At 42.1% G+C, this 24,861-nt stretch overlaps 1 protein-coding gene across 9 annotated transcripts in view; it reads right to left on the bottom strand.

Moving 5' to 3' along the window:
- The window catches only part of LOC140201598 (uncharacterized), a 119,126-nt gene that overhangs the window by 90,576 nt on the left and 3,689 nt on the right, over window positions 1–24,861 (bottom strand). For 8 of the 9 annotated variants that reach the window (XM_072265962.1, XM_072265955.1, XM_072265959.1 and 5 more), the window contains one exon: window positions 19,069–19,186. In XM_072265962.1, the coding sequence (XP_072122063.1) occupies window positions 19,069–19,186 (118 nt within the window). The remainder of the gene's footprint in view (window positions 1–19,068; window positions 19,187–24,861) is intronic. The other variant, XM_072265963.1, reaches the window with a different exon arrangement.

Here is a 24,861-nt window from a genome sequence, read left to right as displayed (position 1 = left end):
TTCAATTCTTGTTTGGGGGATTTTCGCCCATTCTTCCTTGCAAAAGGCTTCTAGTTCTGTGAGATTCTTGGGTCGTCTTGCATGCACTGCTCTTTTGAGGTCTATCCACAGATTTTCGATGATGTTTAAGTCAGGGGACTGTGAGGGCCATGGCAAAACCTTCAGCGTGTGCCTCTTGAGGTAGTCCATCGTGGTTTTGAGGTGTGTTTAGGTTCATTATCCTGTTGTAGAAGCCATCCTCTTTTCATCTTCCGCTTTTTTTACAAATGGTGTGATGTTTGCTTCCAGAATTTGCTGGTATTTAATTGAATTCATTCTTCCCTCTACCAGTAAATGTTCCCTGTGCCACTAGCTGCAACACAAGCCCAAAGTATGATAGATCCACCCCCCGTGCTTAACAGTTGGAGAGGTGGTTTTTTTTTTGTGTGTTGGGCACGTGGCCAAGTGGTTAAGGCGTTCGTCTAGTGATCTTAAGGTCGCTGGTTCAAGCCTCAGCTGTGGTAGCATGTTTGTGTCCTTGAGCAAGGCACTTAACCACACATTGCTCTAGTGTCTGTGCGAGGAGTGGTGCCCCACACAGACTTCCAATCTGTGCCTTGTATGGCATGAAAATGCCGGACGCAGTCCTCTCATGGTCTGAGTCGACGCTCCCCCTCTTTTCATGAAATTCTGCACCCTTTTTTCTCCAATCATACCTTTACTCATTGCCGCCATAAAGTTCTATTCAAAAGGTTCAAAGGAACATCTAAACAAGCCTGTGGACTGATGAAGTTAAAATAGAACTTTTTGGCTGCAATGAGCAAAGGAATGTTTGGAGAAAAAAGGGTCCAGAATTTCATGAAAAGAACCCCTCTCCTACCGTTAAGCACAGGAGTGGCTTGATCATGCTTTGGGCTTGTGTTGCAGCCAGTGGCACGGGGAACATTTCACTGGAATGAATTCAATTAAATACCAGCAAATTCTGGAAGCAAACATCACACCATTTGTAAAAAAAACTGAAGATGAAAAGAGGCTGGCTTCTACAACAGGATAATGAACCTAAACACACCTCAAAATCCACAATGGACTACCTCAAGAGGCGCACACTGAAGGTTTTGCCATGGCCCTCACAGTCCCCTGACCTAAACATCATCGAGAATCTGTGGATAGACCTCAAAAGAGCAGTGCATGCAAGACAGCCCAAGAATCTCACAGAACTAGAAGCTTTTTGCAGGGAAGAATGGGTGAAAATCCCCCAAGCAAGAATTGAAAGACTCTTAACTGGCTACAAAAAGCATTTACAAGCTGTGATATTTGCCAAAGGGGGTGTTACTAAGTACTGTCAATGCAGGGTGCCCAAACTTTTGCTTTGGGTCATTTTCCTTTTTTGTTATTTTGAAACTGTAAAAGATGGAAATAAAAAAAGTTTTCTTGCTTAAAATATTAAAGAAATGTGTCATCTTTAACCTTATGCCTTTTGGAAATCAGTTCATCTTTTACTCGCTTAGCTATTCACAGTAACAGAAATTTTGACCAGGGTGCCCAAACTTTTGCATGCCACTGTACCTATCCAAACTTCCCTTAAACGTTGAAATCGAACTCACATGCACAATTTCACCCTCTGAGTGAAGAAGCTTCCCCTCATGTTCCCCTTAATATTTTCACCTTTCACCCTTAACCCATGACCTCTGGTTGTAGTCCCACCCAGCCTCAGTGGAAAAAAGCCTGCTTGAATTTACCATCTCCATACACCTCATAAATTTATATAGCTCTATCAAATCTCCTCATAATTTTTTACATTCCATGGAATAAACTCCTAACCTATTCAATCTTTCCCTATAACTCAGATACTCCAGGCCCAGCATCATCCTTGTACATCTTCTCTCTACTCTTTCAACTTTGTTTACATCTTTCCAGTAGGTATGTGACCAAAACTGCACACAATGCTCCAAATTACACCTCATCAATGTCTTATACAACTTCAACATAACATCCTATCTCCTGTATTCAATAATTTGATTTTTGAAGGCCAATGTGTCAAAAGCTCTCTTCTGACCTTATCAACACCACTTCCATTGAATTATGTACCTGTATTCTCAGATCCCTTTGTTCTACCACACTCCTCAGTACCCTTTGGTTCACTGTGTTGGTCCTGCCGCAGTACAACAGCTCGTACTTGTTTGTATTAAATATCATCTGCTATTTTTCAGCCCATTTCACCAGCTGATCCAGATCCCCACTGCAAACCATGATAGCCTTCCTTGCTGTCTACTACACCCCCAATCTTGGTGTCATCAGCAAATTTGCTGATCCAGTTAACCACGTTAGTATCCAGATTGTTGAGGAAGATGACAAACAACAAAGGACCCAGCACCAATCCCTGTGGCACACCACTAGTCGCAGGCCTCCACTAAGAGAGGCAACCATCTACTACCACTCTCTGGTTTCTTCCACAAAGCCTGGTATGGAAACACCAATGCTTTTGACTGGAAAATCCTACAAAAGGTAGTGGTTTCAACCCAGTACATCATGGGTAAAACCCTCCCAACCATTGAGCACATCTGCATGAAATGTTGCTGTAGAAAAGCAGCATCCATCATCACCAGGCAGGTCAGGCTCTTTTCTCACTGCTGTTGTCAGGTAGAAGGTGCAGGAGCCTCAGGACTTGCACCACCAGGTTCAAGAACAGTTACTACCCCTCAATCATCAGGCTCTCAAACAAAAGGAGATAACAACACTCACTCTATTTCTGGTGTTCCCACAACTGAAGGTCTTACATTAAGGACTTTTTATCTTGTTATTTCATGCTCTTGTTATTTATTGCTATTTACTTAGATTTGCATTTGCACAGTTTGTTGTTCATCGATCCTGTTTACAGTTACTGTTCTATAGATTTGCTAAGTATGCCTACAGAAAAATGAACCTCAGTGTTGTATGTGGTGACAGTATGTACACTGATAATAAATTTTACTTTGAACTTTTAAACTTTGAGTAATGTCTGATCCAATTTACTACCTCATCTTGAATGCTGAACGACTGAACCTTCTTGAGCAACCTTCCATGTAGGACCTTGTCAAATGCCTTGCTAAAGTCCATATAGCCACCATCCACTGCCTTGCCTTCATCCACTTTCCTGATAACTTCCTCAAAAAGCTCTATAAGTTTGGTTAGACATGACCTACCACGCACAAAGCCATGCTGATTATCCTCAATCAGTCCATGTCTAGCCAAATACTTATATATCCAATCCCTTAGAATACCCTCAAAGAACTTTCCCACTACTGCTGTCAGGCTTACCGGCCTATGATTTCCTGGTTTATTTTTAGAGCCTTTCTTAAACACCAAAACGACTTTGGCTGTGCTCCAATCCTTTGGTACCCCTCCTGTCGCTAAGGATGGTTTAAATATATCTGCCAGGGCCCTGGAAATTTCTGCACTTGCCTCCTGCAGGGTCTGAGGGAACTCCTTGTCATGCCTTGGGGAGTTATCCACCTGAATTTGCATCAAGACAGCAAACACCTCCTCCTCCGTACTCTGTGTAGGATCCATGAAGTTGATACCATTTTGCCTCATTTCTACAGACTCTGTGACCATCTCCTCAGTAAATAAAGATGCAAGAAGTTAAGTTAATTTAAGATCTCCCCCTATCTCTTTTGGCTCCACACATAGATGACCATTCTGATCTTCCAATTTTTTTCTTTGCAATCCTGGTGACATATATGTATTTTGATAATAAATTTACTTTGAACTAATCTGTGCCACCACAAACATTTATACTAGGCATGGCTTCATTAACAGACTATAATCTGCTTGCAAACTTTAAACTGACAGCAAGTAAGAAGTTCTTTAAATATCACTGTGGTGCCATTTCCTGCACTGTCCATGGTCAGTTTGCTTTGTGAATGTGTAACCTTCTTATGTGCTTGGAAACACAATAACATGAATCTATCCTATTACAGTAGCCACAAAGTTGCTGGGTTATATACAAAATCAATTTAGTTCACTAACTTCTTTCGATGAAGTAGATCTGCCATCTAACTTGCACAGGATTTTAGTCCCAGGGAATGTATTTTGTGTCTCAACTACCGCCTTAGCCTGAAGACAATAATGGACAATAAATAAGGATGTTGCCAGCAAGTTCCACATCCTGTGAGCTAGTGTGTGAATATATCCCTGAGGTTCCACCTTTTAGTTTAGTAGCGTGATTACTTGTATCGGCTATAGTGTTCCACTAAGAGGTTATTTTCTTAAAGGAGAAGGCCTGTTTGTGACTTGGTTTAATATGGAGAGGTGGATGCATAGGCTGCCACCACATGGTCCAGGATTCAGTGACATGGACTGCAGGATGACTGGAGACCCTTCACTGTTATCATCTTCAGCCAGCTCCATCACTGAGATCTTGAACCTTTCTCCTGACCTTACCACCATGAGTGACTCTACCAGGAGCTAAACTCCAGGCAGCATACCGTCATGACCTCAGGAACTCACCATAACGAGGTGACTAATCTCAGAGGAGTCCTTAAGGCTATCCATACATCAATAGACTTTCCCACTGATTTTAAACGTTTCTGATATTCAGTAACATCTAACAACAGTTGAAATAATTTAATTTTAAAATATTTAAATTTATTTTTAAAGTTGTTTGTCTCTGAGTTGGGATAAACTTAATGGACCGAAAGGCCTCCAAGTAACGTTTCTATGAAAAGAGAAGTTGAAAATTATGAATATGTTGCTGGAGTAAGTAAGGGAAAAGTCTTTCTGGTGGTAGAAGAGTCAGTAATAGAATGATCCAGGTTTAAAGATAATTGACAAAGTAACCTCATTTGGAAAACCACTTACACATACTGAGTAGTTTAAGTTCAAGAGTATTGTTAATCAGCCATGCACATGTGCACAGCTAAACAAAGCATCGTTCCCCTGGGGCCAGGGTGCACATAGTCACAAAATAATATTAGCACAAGTCCCTGACAGGCGTGGCTGAAGATTAACAGGTTGACGTAAAGTGTGAGGTGTATATTTATGTGAGATAGTACAATGCTACTGGCATTGTTATAATAAAACAAGCAATCCTATAAATAAATGAAACAGCAGCAATAAAAGATGAAAAGTGACCAGTTGAGGATGAGAGTGTGTCTGTGAGTTGGACGGCAGGGTATTCTGTCAGGGGCTACACATGTGCTGGGTGACACCACACCCATTGGCATTGTTATAGTCCACAATAAACTTCTTGAAAGCGTAGCAGAAGTAGATACGTGAGTAATTTTCCAAAAGGGCCTGGATAAGAAAACTAAAATGTGGAAACAGTCACTAAACTCTTAGGAATGAACGGTGAAGTGTGACAAGTTAAATAGTAATTACAGAGGCCCAGCAGAATGGGACAAATAGCCTCTTTCCTGCACCATATCATCTATGTTTCCTTGAAAACAAACCAGCCATTCTTAAAAAAACAACAGAATGAGAAACACATAACTGCTCTCAAAAGACACTTGGCGTCTGCTCAGTTTCTAAATGGTGACCATAGAAATATAATTGGCAAATTACTTCAGCCAATGGCTGGCTAAAATTCCTCTCATGATGCTTTCAACCAAGTGTAACAACCTACAATGATGTCAAATCTCTGGTTTTAGCACCACCCGTGTAAAATCCAAAGTTACCTAACATTGTGTAGATATCAAGGAGCTTCTTATTAATAATTTGCAGATTATCTCGTCATCTCATTCTGTGTCCACTCATTTGACTATACACTGTAAAATCAGGGAAGCATGCCTGAGCATGTCAGTTAATACAACGCAAACATTAGCTGGCAATCTGCCAGCTTGCATGGTTGTTCAAGGTTGAATCAACAGTTTGATCATAAAACCAAATATCACTTTAATGAATTTAGAAAAATACTGAACTACCAGTCTCCTATCTAAATATTTACAGAACTAAGAGTTTCTAAAGGTCACCACATGGGACGAATTTTTCTTTTGCTCTGAGTCTGAGGAATAACAAATTCCCATAACAATGCAGTGGAAATGGGACCACAATTAAATGGATGATTTTATGTTCCTTTTATGTGATTTCTCAAGTTTCCTTGCAGAGGTAGGGGTATATCTAATAGGAAAAAATTAAAAATTGCTTCCAAGGTAGGCTCATATTTGCTGAGAGGCAAGAAAAATGGGTTCAGGTCTCATAGCAGGCTCTGTATAGAAGGACAGGTCTTAACAACTTGGAAATGCAAAACCTGGGCCGGCTGGTGGCACAACGACATCAGCACCGGACCTGGGAGCGGAGGTTCCCGGGTTCAAAACTATTTGAGTCCGCTCCCGAGTACGCTTTCGATCCGTGCCGGGTTGAGTGTCGAGATCGCAACTCGACCTCGTAAAATAAAGGGAAAATACTACGAAAACGTCTGCATGAGGAGTGGCGCACTACACAGTCTCTCTCTCCCTCTGCACCTTGTAAAAAGCCATGAAAAAGACATCACGGACGCACGCACGGACACGCAGACGCAGACGCACATGCACACACACGCAGATGCGCAGACTCGCACGCATGCAGGCACACACCAAAAAAAAAGGAAATGCAAAACTCCTTCTTCTGCACATACCCTAAGGGGCAGAAGGTCAATAGTCTTGACAACCTGCTTCAGTTTGATTGCAGCTAGAAATCTCCACAGCAAATTTGGATTGGATTTAGATCTCTACTTATTTTTAACTCATTTCCAAGCCTGTACTTGGGCACCTTTAACATAGGATACTAATTTTCTTCAACTGTAGATGAAGCAGATCTGGAGGGGTGTGTTTTGGTATGCTCACTGAGATTTTATTCAAACTGGAGAAGAGGATGAAAACCAATGTTTTCTATTCTAAATCAGAACCATTAAAATACTTACATTGTAAACAAGTCTCTCTTTTACATGTCCCTGCTAAATAGAAACCGAACAAAATTACTTTTAATCTTGATCCTTTCCATGAAAGCAGATAACTAGGTATTGGTGCTTCGGACTCAGCAGCCTTGTCCTGTGCTGAATAACCAGTAGCCCACTTCCAACCAAACTTCACAAATATTTCATTTTCATTAAGAACAACTCGTGCCTTAAGAAATAGTTGCATCAATTTTCCTACTCTTACTATGTGAAATACTCACTACCTAGACTCAGCTGCTTTAAGCAGGGCAGCACTCTCAAACAGCTGCATCAAGGCACACTATGGCGCCAACCATGTCCAAAGTCAGTAACAAATCTTATATTTTCCCTTCCTATGCAAATCACTAAAGGCATATGAAATTAAGAAATCAACATGGGCAGTCATCATTTCTTAATTGTGCTTGAAAAGCAAAAGACTGAAGATGCCAGAAAGAAAAGGTCTGGACATGCTCAGCAATATCAGACTGAATTTTTCTATTTATAAAGATAAAGATTAGCTTTATTTGCCACATCAAAACATACAGTGAAATGCATCGTTTACGTCAATGATGAACACAGTCTAAGGATTGTGCTGGGGACTTCCAGCAAGTGTCGTCATGCTTCCGGCACCAATGTAACACGTGCACAATTTACTAACCCTAACCTGTACACCTTTGGAATGTGGGAGGAAAGCAGAGCCTTGGAGAGAGAAACAGTTAACCTTTCAGACTAAAGGTTTTTTATCAGATGTCACCTAACTCATTGACTCCCTCCAGCATTATCTGTGTCCATTTCTTATCTATCTTAATCCCTTGTTGCCTGAAAATATGATCTAACGCTTCCCATTAAACAGTTGTATCTAGTGTCTGCAATTTAATTTTAACAATAGAAATCTTTCATGAAAACAAATTGTTGTAGGTGACCTACTCTTTTTTTCTATTTGTATTCCATCACAATTCATTTTGATGCCTATCCCTAGACAAGCATCTCCCTCAATTAATTTAAACTACATTTTCAAACTCACAGATTCCTAATTTTTTTCCACAAAAGATAGCTTCCCTTTTGCTTTAAAATGCTCGAGTCAACTCCTGTCAAAACCTTCAGTTGTGTTAATCCAATGACATCTGCTGACTTGTATATGACCCCACTTCCTGAAGAATCCTTCCTCTCCCTCCGAGTACCAGATTGAGTCAGAGACCTGATTCTTTTCCAGGGTCTGTCACACACTGATAACTCTTGCCAGCAGTGGGCAAGGTGTGCCAAAAAAACTTTGGAAGAGTGTGGCTCACTGGAAGGGAAGGTCATGCAACAGCGCCATGGGTGGAAGGGTCAGTCAGTCAGCCTAGTATCCAACCTTAAATGATGGCAAGTACAAGAAGTCGCAACAGTAACCGTTCAACAATCTGGTCTAAATGTTTCAAGTTCTCACCATTTTCAGAATGCTGTCCAACAGGAGTAAACTTTGAAAACTGCTCTTACAGGACACACTGCCATATATGCAAAGCTCTTCCAGCTCTTGGGTGTGTTGCTACTACATGAATGGATGCCACAATAGTGGAGGGAATATGGGAATTTTGGGGAAGGGGGAGTACTTCCAAGGGATCAGAAGGATCAAAACAGACGGTGAAGAACAGTGCCCTCAGAAGGTATGTACTTAGGCAAGAAGGCCATGGAGATATTCAGGTCTACTGCCAAACATTTTGCCCAGTGAGTCCCTGTTAAAGACACAGGTCATCATTATGTGTCATGTCATATGGCATGGATGATCATGGTCTTTCTGTGACCATGATTGTTCTTGGCAAATTTTCTGCAGAAGTGGTTTGTTATTGACTTCTTCTGGGCAGTGACTTTACAAGATGGGTGACCCCAGCCATTATCAATACTCCAGAGATTGTCCGCCTGGCATCGAATGTCATATAACCAGGACTTGTGATATGCACCAGCTGCTTATATGATCATCTACTACCTGTGCCATAACTTCATGCGACCCCGATCGGTGGGGGGGGGGGGCAATGATAGGGCAGAGATACATCTCTACCAAAGGAGGTGTGAGGTGCTCCTTTCCTGTGCTAGCCTGCAGGTCACCCTTGGGCAAGGACACAGATGCAGCTTATAAATAATAAACACAAGAGATACTGCAGATGCTGGAAATCCAGAATAACACATACAAAATGCTGGAGGAAATCAGCAGGTCAGGCAGCATCTATGGGAATGAATAAACAGTCGATGTTTTGGGCTAAGACTCTTCATCAGGACTGGAAAGAAAGGGAGAAAAAAACAGAATAAGAAGGTGGGGGGAGGGGAAGGAGCTAGAGGGTGTTAGGTGAAGCCAGGTTAGTCAGGGAGGAAGTGGATGAGTGGATGGGGCAGGGAGTGTGAAGTGAGAACCAGGAGGTGATAGGTGGAAAAGATAAAGCACTGAAGAAGGAAACTAAATGCCCTCATTGTTGAGAATTCTACAGTGTACCAAATGTCTGTGCCCACTCTGATACACTTGTAGAAGGTACTTGTAGACAGTTAGCAGCAATTTATCAGAAGTAAGAGAGATTATTATCGGGAGGAGCAAACTAAAATAATACTGAGTGTAAAACATGGACTATAAAGCTGGGTCAAAGCAGCCAAACCCTTGGCCTCTACTACCAAGAAAGATGAATAGCAGGCACATGGGAACACAACAACATTCAAGTTCCCTCCAAGCTACTCACCATCCGGCTATGAACACTGCCTCTTCACCGTTACACAATCTAAATACTGGAACTCATAACGCAACAGCAGTGTGGTAATCCCCACACCAGAATACTGAATCAACTCAAAAGATTAATTGTCATCACCTTCTCAGGAACAATCAGAAATGTGCATGCTTTACTCCAAATAACAATAAATAAATAAGTTATCAAGGCACAGTATGAGTCTACATCAGAGATTTTGAAAGGTCACACAGTTCACTGATGACAAGGACTCCGGCAAATTTCTACAGGTGTAGGTGGTGAGCATTCTGACTGGCTGCATCACTGCCAGCGTGGAGCCGCCAATGCACAGGATCAGAAAAACCCGCCGACTCAGCCAGCTCCATCCTCATAGGCACTAGCTTCTCCACCATTGAGGACATCTTCAAAAGGCGATGCCTCAAGAAGATGGCCTCCATCATGAAGGACCCCATCACCCAGGACATGCCCTCTTCTTATTACTACCATTAGGGAAGGAGGTACAGGAGCCTGAAGATGCACACTCAACAATTTAGGTACAGCTTCTTCCCTTCCACCATCAGATTTCTGAATAATCCCATGAACCCTTGAGCATTAGCTTGCCATTTTGATCTCTTTTTGCACTATTTATTGATTATGTTTAATATACAGTATATTCTTATTAAAATTTGTAGTAATTTTTACATAATACACTGTACTGCTGTCACAAAACAACAAATTTCAGGACGTACGTTAATGATGATAATAACCCTGACCTGAGAAAGCAGTCTGAATGTTGGTTCTTTAAACAGCAGCTTCAGAGTAACACTGGAAGGCCTAGATAGGGTGGACATGGAGTGGAGAGCATGCTTCAAATAGTGGGAGTCTAGGACTAGAGGGTACAGACTCAGAATAGAAGGATGATCCTTTAGAACACAGATAAGGAGGAATTCCTTTCCTGATGGGGTGCAGAATGCATTGCCACAGACAGCCGTGGAGGTTGTCTTTTGATAAATTTAAAGTGGAGATTGAAATGTTCTTGGATAGGTGGAAGCAGTAAAGGGCTGAAGAAGAAGGAATCTGAGAGAAGAGGTCAGAAGACTATGGAAAAAGTAGTGGACATGGTCCTGACCATCATGGCTAAAGCCCTACCAGCACATTGAGCACATCTACATGAAACACTGTTGTAGGAAAGCAGTATGCATCATGAGGGACCCCACCACTCAGGACAAGCTCGCTTCTCTCTGCTACCATCAGGAAGAAGATACAAGAGGCTCAGGACTAACATCGCTAGGTTCAGGAACAGTTATCACCCTCAACCATCAGACTCTTGAACTAAAGGGGACAACTTCACTCAACTGCACTTGCCCCATCAGTGAAATGTTCCCACAACCAATAGACCTAATTTCAAGGATTCTTCATCTCATGTTCTCAATATTTATTGCTTATTTATTTATTATTATTTCTTCTTTTTGTATTTGCATAGTTTCTTCTGCACTCTTTCATTGATCCTGTTATGGTTATTATTCTATAGATTATTGAGTGTACCCACAAAAAAATGAAGCTCAGTGTTGTATATGGTGACATACAGACGCTATAAAAAGTATCCACCCCACTCCCCATTCCCCCTGCCCCCCCCAGAAGTTTTAATGTTTTATGGTCTTACAATATTGAATCATAGTGGATTTAATTTGGCTTTTTTTGACACTTCAACAGAAAAAGACTCATTCGTGTCAAAGCGAAAACAGATCTCTACAAAGTGATCTAAATTAATTACAAATATAGAACACAAAATAATGAATTGCATAAGTATTCACCCCCTTTAATATGACACACCAAACCATCACTGATGCAGCCAAATGGCTTTAGAAGTCACATAATTAGTTAACTGGAGATCACCTGTGTGCAGTCAAGGTGTTTCGATTGATTGTAGTAAAAATATACCTGTACCTGGAAGGTCCAACTGCTGGTGAGTCAGTAGCCTGGTAAAAACTACACAGTGAAGACACAAGAACACTCCAAGCAACACAGCAAAAAGGTTATTGAAAAGCGCAAGTCAGGAGATGGATACAAGAAAACTTCTGTCACTGAGTACCTCTCGGAGTACAGTTAAGTCAATCATCAAGAAATGGAAAGAATATGGCACAGCTGTAAATCTGCCCAGAGCAGGCTGCTGTCAAAAACTGAGTGACCGTGCGAGAAGAAGACTAATGAGGAAGGCCACCAGGAGACCGATGTCAACTCTGGAGGAGTTACAAGCTTCAGTGTCTGAGCTGAGAGAGACTGTGCATACAACAACTGCTGCCCGGGTGCTTCACCAGTTGCAGCTTTATGGGAGAGTGGCAAAGAAAAAGCCACTGTTGATAAAAACTCACTTAAAATCTTGGCTAGAGTTTGCCAGAAGGCATCTGGGAGACTAAAGTCAGCTGGAAGAAGGTTCTATGGTCTGATGAAAACAAAATGAAACTTTTTGGCCAGCAGAATTAATGCTGTGTTAGGCGTAAGCCAAACACCGCACATCATCAAAAGCACACCATCCCTACTGTGAAGCATGGTGGTGCCTGCATCATGCTGTGGGGTTGCTTCACTGCAGGAGGCCCTGGAAGACAGTGGCAGCACCAGAGATTTTTTCTTGCTGGTGCTACAGTGGGGCTGAATTACTCAGTGATGGTGCTGAGGGATGCACTATATGGTAATATGTATTCGCAAGGCCAGCCGCGTGGCGTTCAAAAGGTCAGTTTCAAGCATTATGTGCCTACTATAAATGCCTCTGTTGATTCACAAGCAACAGCAATTGAGAGATCTAATATAGAAGTGAACTGTGACAGTGTCAAAAGCATCGGAGACAACCCGGGCTACACAGAGCATAAACAAACAAACCAACAGAGCATCCGACCCACAGCACACAACGTGAATCACGCACCAATCCCACAATCAGTGTCAAATGCATGCTTTTCAACTGAAAAACACAACACTATCCCACAATGTCCACTGCTATTCACATTACATAGACAGACAATGCCAAAAGATACACCATTATTAAAGTCAAATAAGGCGAACAACAGATGCAAGACTTTACCAGGAGTTGGACAAATCATACTCTGACCATGCAATACCTCAATTAATTCGGCTATTGAATTTAAAACAAAAATCAACAGAATCATCACTTGCAAGTCTAAGCAAAACCAGTAGGCTTAATAGCAGTAAATGTAATAGTTTAGGATTTGCAGGAAACATAAGGATTATGGGGTATCCACCACAAAACAATAATAATAAGCAGCATTAGTCTTGGCCTAAATTTTTATAAAAACAACTGCACTCACCATTGATGTTTTTGGAGAAGCACAATCCGTCTGTTGCTGTGATTGGTGGCGAAAGCATCAATGATTTTCTGGATGTCAGGTGCTTTGGTCCAAGTTGCTGTTCCGAGCATCGCCGCTCCTATTCCTTAGGTAGTTTGTGAGGTGTCTGAGGCCAGAGAAACTCTGTTCGCATGAGGCCGATGTAACAGGCAGAGTCAGTGATATGCAGATTGATTTGTATAAATCTATTAATGCATTGCAGTAGGGTCCCATTAAAGCTAGAAATTCCACTGTGTCATTCACTGTCTGTCCTTGCTTTTGTTTTGTTTCCAGCAGACGCCGAACCTGATGTAGCTCTGCAGTCAGGTTCACTTCAGTCACTCCATAGTATTGGGCCATTGGCCAAAGACAATTCTTGTCTAGGAAGAACTTGTGTTTGGGACTCAATGCTGAGACTCCAGTCAGAACAGCCCCAGTCTCAATTGAGAACAGTCTTTTCATTTCAGTCAGAAGTCTGTCTATAACTGGATAGAAACAGTGGTTGCGAAGGTCATCAGAGGATGTGACAGGTGTGCGTTCAGTTTGGGCCTCAACAACAAAATCACGTAATCAGGGTGGCTGGGCCTGTCTCCTTTCATGTGGTCTGCTCTGTATACTGGCCTTGACACACAGGTCCCTAGCTGTTGTCTGAATTTCACTCCATGATTCCTCTCCCCGTTTTGCTGAGAGTGCATCGATAACAGACTGAGCCAAGTCCACAGTGGATGAAAGCTCCAAACTGGGAGATTGTAGCTGGTCTGACATGAACTTGGTGACTCGGAATAAATCCTCAAACAGAGTGAGAAGTAAAGCAAACTGCTCGTCAATCAGTCCATTTACAGCTCTGACCTCCGTTTTCCTCCGTGCATTTGGTTGACCCATAATATCCTGTAGTGTAGCTAGAATAGCAGGGAATGATTTCGTTATAGCGCACAAAGCTGTATACTGCCATGCCCAGTGTGTATCTGACAATTTCTTCAACTCCACGGGCTGTGCTGTTGATTCCAGTTCTCCCTGTTTCTTCATGAAAAGATCGTGGGCAACAGAGTTTGAAAAGAATTCGTAAAGCAGCTGCACAGTTTCAAAAAACTCACCCGCCCACTTGTTGTACATTGCTCACAACATCCACTAAAACAGGATTAAGTCTGTGAGCATGGCAGTGTATATATAATGCCTGCGGGACCTCTTTCCTGAACCTCTCTTGTACCCCGTTATTGCACCCGGACATCACTGCCGCCCCGTCATAACACTGACCTAAACACGCGTTCTTATCAATAACACACTGGGCGAATGTCTTTTAAGAAGCGACTCTGCGTCCAACCCTTCTGCTGGAGTGAAGTGCAAGAATTCTTCAAGCACTGTTTCGTTATTCAAATACCGCACCACCACCACTGATATTTGCTCCTTTTTACTCAAGTCTTTACTTTCATCCACCATAATGGGAAAATGTCCAGCCTCCTCAATTTCTGCACTTATCTGACATCTGACCATATCTGCCAGCATACCCATAATTTCATTTTGGATATCGTGATGGGTGTTTTTTGCATTTCCAGGATGGTCCTCTATTTTTTAGCTACAGTCTTATCAAACTGCCCAATTACACTGAGCAACTCAACAAAGTTTCCCCTATTGCCAGATCCATCATTCTCCCGGTGTCCTCGCTGGGCAATGCCTTGGCACGTAGTATAGCGTAGAGACTCAACCACTGCTCTCATATACTGACGATTTTCATGGACAATCTTTGTATGTCCTTTATCAAACATATTTCCCGATCTTGAACCGTCCTATTTTCTCAATCTGAATTCGGCCCATGCCTCCATCGCAAACTTATCAGCTGCACTTACATGGTGGGTTTTGAAAGCTGTTGTAGCTTTCCGCCAGTTGTGGTAACCGGTGACAGTGAAGGTAGACTCAGAATGGAACCCATGTCCTCCACACAGGAAATGCCTGCATGCGAAGCAGAATGTAGCATCTTTTGTGATTGAATATTCCAGTCAGGAGTACAGGTCAAACCAGCCACGAATAAAACTCCTTTGCTGATTGCCAAACTGTTGCGAAGGGTACTTTTTCAATGCTGGCTGACGGGGTCCTTCCTCAAGCTGCTGGCTAACATCGCTAACAGTATTCCCACTCGCACTAAGAGCAGCTTCATCCACGTTCTCTTCCGAATCCCGCTCCATTTCTTGTTCCTCTACTTCGCCCTCACACTCCTTAGATGAACTGCTGTCGTCCTCATCCCCACTTACTTCTTTCTGCATGTCTTTCAATTAAGACATGCTGAGACTGAGACACCACTGATTCCTCTGGATGAGGTCATTTTCTGACTAAAAATCGATCCATTTTTCACACCGGCCAAAATAATGCACGTGCCAGGCCCATGCTCGCTTGTAAAAGCACAGTGTGTGCGTGTGGCATCCGTTAGTCTCACGAGACCATGGATCTGCACCTGTATGTATACTATCAATCTCTCGCGTGAGTGAGAGTGACATCACCACCTTAAGTGATATTAGATCAGCTTAACTGATCTGAGGACAGTAACGGCAAGACATTGACGATGAACGAATAAGCAGAAGTGTAGAGTGGATCTGACAGAGTTTATAACTCTATTGCTGCGTGGGTGCTATAGTAATTGGGGGCGCTGTTTCACTAGATCAACTGGAGAAACAAGCTGTATTCAAAACTATACAGAGAAAGCAAAGCAGCTGCTGTTAATTTCTTGGTGGTGCTATGGTGGTGCTATTGCAATTTCTGCTGGGGCTATAGCCCCAGCTAGCACCACCTTAGTGCCACCCCTGCTGGAAGACTTGTGAAGGTAGAGGGTAAAATGAATGCAGCAAAATACAGGAAAATCCTGACGCAGTCTGCAAGAGAACTGCGACTTGGGAGAAGATTTGTTTCCCAGCAAGGTAATGACCCCAAGCATAAAGCCAAAGCTACACAGGATTCACTTAAAAACAACAAAGTTAATGTTCTGGAGTAGCCAAGTCAGAGTTCAGAACTCAATCCAATTGAGAATTTGTGGCTGGACTTGAAAAGGGCCGTTCACTCAAGATCCCCATGCAATCTGACAGAGCTTGAGCAGTTTTGTAAAGAAGAATGGGGAAAAATTGCAGTGTCCAGATGTCCAAAGCTAATAGAGACCTATTTACACATACTCAAGGGTGTAATTGCTGCCAAAGGTGCATCTACTAAATACTGACTTGAAGGGGGTGAGTAATTATGCAATCAATTATTTTTTGTTTAATGATTGTAATAAATTTAGACCAATTTGTAGAAATTTGTTCTCACTTTGACACAAAAGAGTCTTTTCTGTTGATCACTGTCAAAAAAGCCAAATTAAATCCACTGTGATTCAATGTTGTAAAACAATAAAACATGAAAACTTCCAAGGGGGGGAAGAATACTTTTTATAGGCACTTTGATATGTACTTTGATAATATAATTTACTTTGGACTTTAAATAAATAATACTGAGCGCTTGAGTTGTACAGTGCTTGAGAGTGAGTCCATAGGTTGTGGAATCAATTTGGTGCTGAGGTGACTGAAGTTATCCACGCTGCTTCAGCAGCCTGATGGTTGTAACTGTTCTTGAACTTTATGGTATGTGACCTAAAGCTCCTGAACCTCCTTCTCAATATCAGCAGTGAGGAGAAAGCATGGATGGTGAGAGGGTCCTTGATGGCTGCTGTTTTCTTGTTGCTGTGTTCAATTGTGGGGAAGACTTTTCCTGTGATGGACAGGGCTGTATTCACTATTTTCTGTGGGCTATACCATTCTTGGGCATTGCTATTTCCATACCAAGCCATGATGCAACCAGTCAAGATACTCCCACTGTGCTTCTATAGAAGTTTGTCAAAGTTTGAGATGACATGCTAAATCTGTGCAAACATCTAAGAGGGTAAAAGTGGTGATATATCCCACCACTTTTCAAATTTGGTGAGCTTTTCAGTCTCCACAACTCTTTTAAGCACTGAGATAGAGACCATCACTGCCTCAACTTGAATGTATTTTTTCATCTTTGTTTCTAATCTTTCTACTCCAATAACTTTAACTCTACACTCTCTGGTTTTTAATTTCCTGCTAAGTAATGGTGGTTAATCCCAATAACATTCTCGGCCATTAATTTCACATGCTATTCTTAGTCTCCAGTCAGCCTCCATTGTTCCAAAGAAAACAAGTACAGCCTCTCCAATCCTTCCGCCATACAGAGTTTCTATCCAGGCAACACTCTCATTAATTTCCTCTGTAATTATGTATTTTCTGTAATGTGGTGACCAGAATTAAACACAGTACCCAGTTATAACCTAACAAGCACTAGCATAAATCCCATCCTTATACTGATATCTTCGCTAATAAAGCAATGAATTCTAAATGCTTTTTTACCCAGTTTAACCAGATGCCCTTATACCTTTAAGGACATTGACATACCTGCCAATATTCCTTTGTTCATCCACACCATTGAATATCATCCAATCACTGTATGCTACCTTACCTTCTTGGACCTCCTAATACCGCACACTTCTCTTCAATTAAATTCCATTTCCAATTAAACCTGAAAACTTCTACAGATGTACCATAGAGAGCATTCTGACTAGTTGAGTCTGGCATGGGTGGGGGCTGCCGTACAGGATCGAAGTAAATTGCAGAAAGTTGTAAAATTAGTCAGCTCCATCATGGGTACTAGCCTCCATAGTATCCATGACCCCTTCAAGGAGCGGTGCCCCAGGAAGGCAGTGTACATCACCCAAGATATGCCCGCTTCTCATTGGTAGCATCAGGTAGGAGGCACAGAAGCCCGAAGGCACACACTTAATGATTCAGGAACAGCTTCTTCCCCTCTGCCATCCAATTCCTAAATGGACATTTTACCCTATGAACACTACCACATTACTTCTCTCTATTTCTGTTTTTGCACTACTTATTTTAACCTAACTATATGAAATACATATCTATACTTACTGTAAATCAGTTTTCCCTACATTTATTATGTATGGTATTGGACTGCTGCCACAAAGTTAACAAATTTCACGACATATGCTGGTGATATAAAATCCATTTCTGATTCTGATTCCCCACTTTTCTACAAAACCAACCGAACTATCCACAACTTCCTGCAGATTAAAGTTTCCTCCTCGCTGTCAAACACAAGGACAATTTTTGTACCATATGCAAACATTTTTATCATGCCCTCAACATTGAAGTTGAAATATTAAATATATACAACAATATGCAGTACTTGTCTTATGGAATTCCCCTTGCCATAGCTTTACAGTCACCAAAACCCCTCTGAATCCTATGCTTCGGTATATACCCCAGCTACTGTGAGAAGCCAAAGATTGATCTAACCTCTTTCTAACAACTACTGAGCTGCCCCCTTCCCCAAATATCACACTCAGCCACACTCTGACTACTAAGCCTCCACTATGCCTGATTCCCCTGACAAATCTTTCATCCAATTGCTGATCCTATTCTCCCACAAACACTGACTTCCTACCCTAACCCTGATCTTTCTACCTAATAATCAGTGCTAATGCCAGCCTCTCCAATCCCGCCCCCCTCACCATCCCTTGGTTTCTCTTCTCAATGCCTCAGCAAAGCAGCCAACGTAATCAAAGACCCCTCCATCTCCAAACATTCATTCCTCTCCCTCCTCCCATTGGACAGAAGATACAAAAGCCTGAAAGCACCTGCCACCAGGCTCAAGGACAGCTTTTATACCCATGTTATAAAACTATAAAATGGATATCTTGTAGGAAAAGATGGACTTTTGACCTCACGGTCTACCTCATCGTGGCCCTGCACTGCAATTTCTTTGTAACTGTAACACTCCATTCTGCATTCTGTCCTCGCTTTTCCCTTGCACTACCTCAATGTACTGACGGGATGATGTGATCTGTATGGATGGCAAGCAGATCTGTATGGCTTTTCAGGGTACCTAGATACATGTGACAGTAACGAATCAATTTACCAATTTTCCCTGCATCAACCCAGGCCAAGCCATGGTCTCTGGATTTATCTGATTACTCTGGAATAGACAATGCTTTGAGCCTCATGCACCACTGAATTTCCACAAACATTCATTGGCCCATCAAGAACCATCTGAGAAGCTAACAAATTTTCAGACAATGCAACTTAAAAGACAAGCTCTAAAATTTCTCGATAAAGGGCAGCAGTACCTTGATGTGCCATGGGCCAGCTAAGCAACTTGATGAGTTTCTGTTGCTGTTCCATCAGCTGCTGGACCTGTTCCATTTGCTGTCTCATTAATTGTTCCGGCTGCCGGCTTTGTACCTGCTGATGTAACAGGGAACATTATTTTCCAGAGCATTCAGTAAGATTTATTGTTATCCATTGCAAATATAAAATATTACACATAAGATCTTCAAAAGTCCTGGAGAAGCTGAAAATGCATACAGATGGAAACTTGCCTTTCAGACTAACTCATCCATGCTAAATTGCTTGCCTGAGCTTGTCCCATTTGCCTTCATTTGGTTCTTATCCCTGAAGTATTCATATCTATGTACCTGCCCAAACATCAATGAAATGTTGTAATGGTGCTTGCCTTTGCTACTTCCTCTGGCTGCTCATTCCATATACCCACCACCATCTGTGTGAAAAGTTTGTCCCTCAGGCTTCCTTTAAATCTTTCCACTCTCACCTTAAAACTGTACCCTTTAGTTTTGTTATCCCCTACTTGGGTAAAAGGATGTGACTGTTCACCTTAACTATGCCCTTGTAATTTTATTGCGCTCTATAAGATCATCCCTTTGCTTCCTACACTGAAGGGAAGAATGTCCCAGTCTAACTAATCCCTCCTATACCTCAAACTCTGTAGTGCCAGTAACATCCTTAAATCTTTCCCACACCCTTTTCAGCTTAATGACAGCTTTCCAATAGCAAGACAACCAGAACTGCACACAATGCTCCAAGTGCAGTCTTATCAACGTCTTGTACGGTTGCATCATGGCATCTCAACTCTTGTACCAAATGCCCTTGCTAATGAAGGTAAGCATGCAAATGCCTTCTTTACTACCCTGTCTCAGTACTTTTTTACTTGTACCCCTAGGTTGCTGTATTCTACAACACTCTCCGGGGCACTGCCATTTACTTTGCAAGTCCTCCCCTGATTTAACATCCCAAAGTGCAACATTTCACATTTGTCAGAGTTGAAGTCCATTTGCCAATCCTTGCTCCACCTTCTCATTTCATTAAGGTCTTTGTTGTAACCTTAGACAACCTTCTTCACACACAACTCCACACCACCAACTTAGGTGTCATTTGCAAACTTACTAACCATGTTCCCCACTGTGCTCTCATTAATAGAGTACAATATGCACTCAGTAGCTATTTTATTATGTACCTCCTGTACCTAACAAAGTGGCCACCAAGTGTATGTTCATGGCCTTCTGCTGATGCAGCCCATCTACTTCAAGGCCTGATGTGTTCTGCATTCAGAGATGCTCTTCTGCACCCCATTGTTATAACACGCGGTTATTTGAGTTATTGTTGCCTTCCTGTCAACTTGAAGCAGTCTGGCCATTCTCCTCTGACCTCTTTCATTAACAAAGCATTTTGACCCATAAGACTGCTGCTCACAGGATTTCTTTTGTTTTATCGCACAATTTTCTGTAAACTCTAGAGACTGTTGAGCGTGAAAATCCCAGGAGATCAGCAGTAATTGTTCCATGGTCAAAGTCACTTGGATCGCATTTCTTCTGCATTCTGATGCTTGGTCTGAACAACAAATGAACCTCTTAATCATGCTTGGTTACTTTCATACATTGTGTTACTGCCACATTATTAGCTGATTAGATATTTGCATTAACAAGCAGGTTTACTAGTCATCTTCTACAGCATTAATCCAATTCATGTTCAAAATCACTAACATTAATTCATATTTCTTTTGTATCTTGCTACTGTACTTCAAGTTAAAAAAAAATTCAAACATACACTCAGTAGCCAGGGCCAGGACTTGACTTGGTACTTGGATGCCGCCAGAACCAGGACTTATCTTGGTACTCGGAATCCGCCAGGGCCAGGACTTGACTTGGACGTGGTACTTGGATGCCGCCAGAGCCAGGACGTGGCACTTGGAACCTCCGGGTAGTGGCGAGCTCTAGACTCGGCCCAGGAACAGTAGACAGCGGCTCCTGATTCTCTCCGGCAGGTTAACTGACAAACCCACCTTGATGAGGAAACTTTGCAGGCTCACTTCGGCGAGGTAACTGGACAGAGTTGCTCCAGTGAGGAAGGGCGAATTACCGGCACTCACTTCGGCAGAGACTAGGCTTGCTCTGGCCAGATGACATCGGCACACCGTACCTTTGATGACTTTGCAGACACTCTCACGCTGAACTGCTGAAAGCCGGATACTATAAATTACCGGTTCAACTGAGCGTTAATTGCCTCCAATCACCAAGACCGAGGAACACGGGAAACAGGGAATCAACGGTCCGGATCATAACCTAAACAAAGTAAATTTAAAGGGACCCCGATCCGGACCATGACAGTAATTCCCTTTACTCCACTGTAATACTGATAGATTTGCCTTTTGCTTCTTCCTCTCAAATTGCAGAGTGAATTCGATAGTCTCCTTGGACTCGCTGACAATGATGAGCACTCAACCAGATTTTCAATCTCCCTCCTGTATGCTGAAGACATCTATAAGATAAGATTGCTTTATGACATCTATATCTGTGTGGATAACACATCAATTAAAATGTTAAGCAATGTGCTTCATCAGGATTGTTCTACTCCAGATGTTGCACTAAAAGTGATCAGATGGCTTTATAAATAGGATATTTGTATTTCTTGAATTAATCTTGACTGTGATATCTGCTGCCAAACCCTACGTTGATCATGATGAGCAACTTTCTTGGAGACGTAGTGAATGTACCCTCACCGTCCCCAATGAGTCAATACAGGCTGGATTTTCACTCAGAGACAACAATATTGTAAGGTTGCTCGATGATATGAAAGGGAACCGCATGTGATGGTCACTCCTATGTATCTGCTCCCCATATTATTCTAAGTGGCAGAGGTTGCAAGCATTGCTGAAAGAAAACCTTGACAAATGCAATACATTCTTCAGAGGATATAACTGCAACTCTTACGTTGCAGAAGGGGAGATGTGAACTAGCTTCCCTCTTTGCGCTAGATGGCAGTTCCTAAATGTTTTCAGAGCTACACTCAGCCAACAGGCCAGTATTCTATCACATGTCTAACGTGTCCCTTAGATAACAAAAAGGCATTAGGGAGCCAGGCAGCAAATCACATCACAGGATAGTCAGCCTCAGATCTACTTTTGTAAAACTCTTTGTCGTTACTTTAGTTGTGTTTCAGGTCTATAGGAAAGCCAGGAAATTGATGGTGGGAGATCTCATCTACAGTCCTGGATATTAATGTCAAGGTGGTTGTTGTTGTTAATGGTCAGTGCCTAACACTTGCGTGTTATTTGCCAATTCACAGCTCATGCCTATACGTTTTCTAAGCCCAAGTGCACAGAGGCATTGAGTACTTAATGATCTAAGGAGTTGTGAATGGATTAGAAAACCATTCAGTTATCAGTAGGCATCCCTATTTTTGTCCCCATTATGATGGAAAGGCCATTGAATAGCTGATTAGGGTTGCACCTAGGGCAGGGATTCCCCACCCTTTTTGTGCCATGGACCAATACCATTAAGCAAGGGGTCCATGGACTCAAGGTTGGCCTAGAGCAATGCCCATGAATCTAAAATAAAAATAGAAAATGATGGAAATAAGACCATAAGACATAGGAGCAGAATTGAGCCATTCAGTCCATCAAGTCTGCTTGCCATTCCATCGTGGCTGAATTATCATCTCACTCAACCCCATTCTCCTGCCTTCTCCCCATAACCTTTGAGGCCCTTACAAATGAGAACCTATCACACCCTTCTTTAAATATACCCAATGATGACTCTACAGGAATCTGTGGCAATAAACTGCATAGCTACACCACCCTCTGACTAAAACAAACCCTCCTCACCTCTATTCTAAAACAACATCCTTCTATTCTGAGGCTGTCCTCTAGTCCTAAACTCGCCCACTATAGGAACTATCTTCTCCACATCCACATTATCAAGATCTTTCAATATTCAATAGATTTCAATGGTTTCCTCCCCTTATTCTCCTAAACTCCAGTTAGCACAGGCCCAAAGCCATGAAACGCTCCTCAGCTGTTAACCCTTTCATTCTCCCAACCCTTCTCTGGATCATCTCCAATGCCTGCACATCTTTTCTTAGATAAGGGACTCTAAACTCCTCACAATAGTCCAAGTGTGGTCTAACCAAAGTCTTATAAAGACTCTGAAGATCAGGCTGAATCCATGGGAAGAGAAACAAAACAAACATTTTAGATTAAAGACCTTTTGTCCCTATGGAACTCCTTGCACCAATGACTAGAGTATAAATATTCAATGTCAAAGACCGCCATCTTCACATTCATTCCAAACTGCAAAATATTTGGTTGTTTCCCATTAGTTCAGCTTTACCAAGCCACACCCATACAAATACTGATTTGATGTCAAGTGGAGTCACCCTTACCTCAGCTGTGGAATTCAGCTCTTGGATCAAGGAGGGAAAATGAAAATCCAAGCTAACCAACAGTGAATGGGTTATTGGTAAGTCATGACGGCATCTTCCATCGATTTGGAAGTCATGATGAGGTGGCAGTTACTAAATTGAATTCGCCTTGCATTTGGCATACTGGACATGCCTTGATACTTTGCTGTATTATCAACCAGAGACCCTTATTATTGCAGTAATGGAACAACTTAACAGAGGCATGGTTAGTTCTGGAGCACTGCAGCAGGGAAGCTACCTAATTCCACATCCTCTGCTGTTTTTAGTGATCTTAGATGTTTCTTAACATCATATTGCCTTTGTGATAGAACACCTGGAGAGGACAAGATGATTCATTTACTTACTTTTGGCTGAAAACAACTGTAAACATCTTTGCCATTCATACGCCATGTAGGGTTCTATCATCATTCAGGATGGAAACATTTTTAATGCCTTCTGATCCCTTCAGAAGTTTAATTGTCCACTACTGTTCATGACTAGAAGTGAGAAGATTCAAGAACTTTGATCTGAATCACTAGCTGCGGGATCACGTAGCTGTTGAATACTTGCTACTTTCATTGTTTCGCGAGCATATAATCCTGTATTATAACTTCACTTCATTTTTGGTGTGCCTCAAGCTGTTCTAGGCGAGCTACTGGCTTCTCCAAGGATTGTCACTTTCGGGTGGTGGAGAAGCTTGTGAGTTCCTGAGATCCCGTGAGCGATGTTTAGCCACCTAACATTTAGCTCCTGATAGGATCACCCATGGCAGTAAGGTCCAGAGGGAAGTTCCAGGCAAAGGGCAGTCCAACCAAGACCTCAACTGGTGGAAGCTGGTGGAAGATGACGACACATCACAAAGACAGTGAAGGCAGAGGAAGGCTGCATCAGTGACGAGTCCCAAGTTGCCTTGCATTCCACTGGACCCTAACACCGATCTGTCAAGGACCATGTGGTAGTTGCCCATGGATCAGCCTCCCCATGTTAAATAAAGTCATGTACAAGCACTCTTCATTAATGGAGTCCAACCTAGATAGACAACCCCTTAGAACATCATACTCGACTTGAGTGATTGCACTACTACTATACTCATTGGTCAATAGTCAGTCCCATGGCTTGACATCATTGCAGACTGAGAGACATGCTCGACTACAAAGTTACAGATTATGATGATTAAACAGTTCTGCTGCTGACAAAGGCCCCCACTACCTCATGGATAACATTTCTGATAAATTCATTCTGTTCTAACTAACCCAGCAACGTGATTATGTCACCCAAGACTTATAGAATGTCCTCAGTGGAAAGATAGGATTGTGTTTCACGAGGGTTATATTGCAGTTACCAGAAAAAAATGCAAAATATAACTTGATAAAGGCAACATTAAGATA

Source organism: Mobula birostris, chromosome 8, assembly GCF_030028105.1.
Source record: "Mobula birostris isolate sMobBir1 chromosome 8, sMobBir1.hap1, whole genome shotgun sequence".
NCBI classification, from domain to species: domain Eukaryota; kingdom Metazoa; phylum Chordata; class Chondrichthyes; order Myliobatiformes; family Myliobatidae; genus Mobula; species Mobula birostris.
The sequence above is the reverse complement of the archived record's forward strand: the minus strand, read 5'-3'. Positions and strand labels throughout refer to the sequence as shown.